This window comes from Capsaspora owczarzaki (genome assembly GCF_000151315.2).
Source record: "Capsaspora owczarzaki ATCC 30864 unplaced genomic scaffold supercont2.9, whole genome shotgun sequence".
Taxonomy (NCBI): domain Eukaryota; class Filasterea; order Ministeriida; family Capsasporidae; genus Capsaspora; species Capsaspora owczarzaki.
This window is the reverse complement of record NW_011887300.1, coordinates 1,034,581-1,036,272: the sequence shown is the minus strand read 5'-3', so window position 1 is coordinate 1,036,272 and position 1,692 is coordinate 1,034,581. Positions and strand designations below refer to the sequence as shown.

The following is a 1,692-nucleotide window of genomic DNA, read 5'->3' as shown; positions in this document are numbered from 1 at the left end:
TTCTTGCTCTTCGCCCGCCAGCTGCTCTCCTCACTCTCACTGTCACTATCACTCTCGCTCTCTCTCTCTCACTCGATGCACTCTCCCCTTCCTCGCACTTCTTTGCCTTCGTTCGGTGAGCGATGCTGGCGTCAATCTTTGCCAGTCATGAGATCTCTTTTTTTTTTTTCTTTTTTTTTTTTTAATTTCTTTCTTGCCGTTTCTTTGCTTTTTTCCTTTCGCTTTTTCGCCTGCCTTTCGATTCTTCACTTTATGCTTTGCTTTGCTTTCTTTCCATCGATCCTTCTTCTCTCTTTCTCTCTCTCTTTTCCTCTTCCTTCCAATATTTTCCCCATTCATTCTTTTCCTGTGAATGCGATTTTTCCTTCATTTTTTTTTTTTTTTTTTTGGTTCACTCGTGACTGACCAGCAATTCATTCATTCACGATTGAGCGAGTGTGACACTCGACTCACTGAACTCACTCGACTCACTGAAACTCATCAACACTGAAACTCACTCGAACATTGGAAGCAAGCGAATACTTTGACGACTGACTGTTTTGCAGATTCGGGTTCAAGTGCTCAAAGCAAGATGGGAAACAAATATTGCCGAACTTATGCTCTGGTGATACTGGTTTACTCTTGTGGCTACACAGGGGAATGCACTTTCGGAAGGGGGACAAAAGTTGTTCATCGAGGAGCATGAGCGCGATCGCCTGTTGCTGACTCGGCTGCAGGAAGGTCGATGCGCGGCGTCTCGAAGGCCTGAGTGTGGCTTCGCTTGGACACTAGCGGCTGCTGTTGGCTTTCAGCGGTGGCCGCCTGCTGCTGCTGCTGCTGTAGCTGCTGCTGCTGTAGCTGCTGCTGCTGCTGTAGCTGCTGCCTCTGCTGAAGCGGCTGGCGAGCGGCGAATGCGGATGCCAACTCTGGACCAAACAAGCGTCGCGCATTCCCTGGAGGTGGGCGCTGCGGGAGATTGGCCTGCAGTAGTGGCGGTTGTTGATTTGCCATTGGCGCGAGTGGCGTGGCGGCGAGTAAGGCGGAGGAGCTGCCGGGTTGCACTGCAGAACTGCTGCTGTTGCTGCGATGATTCGTTTGCGACATGCTCGCTGATCCAGCTGGCGTGGCAGCAAAGGTGTCTGTCGCCGTGGCATGTACAGGAAGAGCACGCCCGGCTGCCGTGGCAGTGGTTCTCGCTGTTGGAGGTGGTGAGCTGCGTGGTCGAGGCGGAGGCAATGGGCGATGTGCAGTCGGTGCGACTGGCTGGGCACGACCAGGCTGCAAAAGCATCATGGCTGGTAGCAGGGGCTGTTGCATCAAGATGCGCGTCCAACAATAGTCCAACAGCAGAGAAGCGACGTTGAGTTGAGTTGAAAACGCCAAAGTCAAATTGGCAACATCACTTCTTCTCAATTTCACAGCATACGGGAAACGAAGCGCGCCCAACGGGCCCAGACAGCTCGGGCGCATGATGTGCATGCGCGTGCATGTTGTTTGCCGTGTCTGTCTTACGACGCAATGCATCGTAGAGTGCTTGCAGCTTTTGCAGCTGTCGACTTTTCTCTGCCAATGCTCGCTCATTTCACTGACACGTCGCGTTCTGTTTCCAGATCTTTCAGGTGCCTGTTGCGAGTATCATGGCAGTGCACAAGCAAAAAAAACAAAAGAGAAGGATTGTCTGAGCAAGTTTGTCAAACGATCGATCGATCATCC

The 1,692-nt window shown here is 51.8% G+C and overlaps 1 protein-coding gene across 1 annotated transcript; it reads right to left on the bottom strand.

Moving 5' to 3' along the window:
• Nucleotides 1-669: 669 nt before the first annotated feature.
• CAOG_05700 (hypothetical protein) lies at nt 670-1,296 on the bottom strand (the record flags this gene model as incomplete). The annotated part of the gene is made up of 1 exon (XM_004346323.1): nt 670-1,296. One exon carries the CDS (start codon nt 1,294-1,296, stop codon nt 670-672), a length of 627 nt encoding a protein of 208 aa, XP_004346373.1.
• Nucleotides 1,297-1,692: the final 396 nt, after the last annotated feature.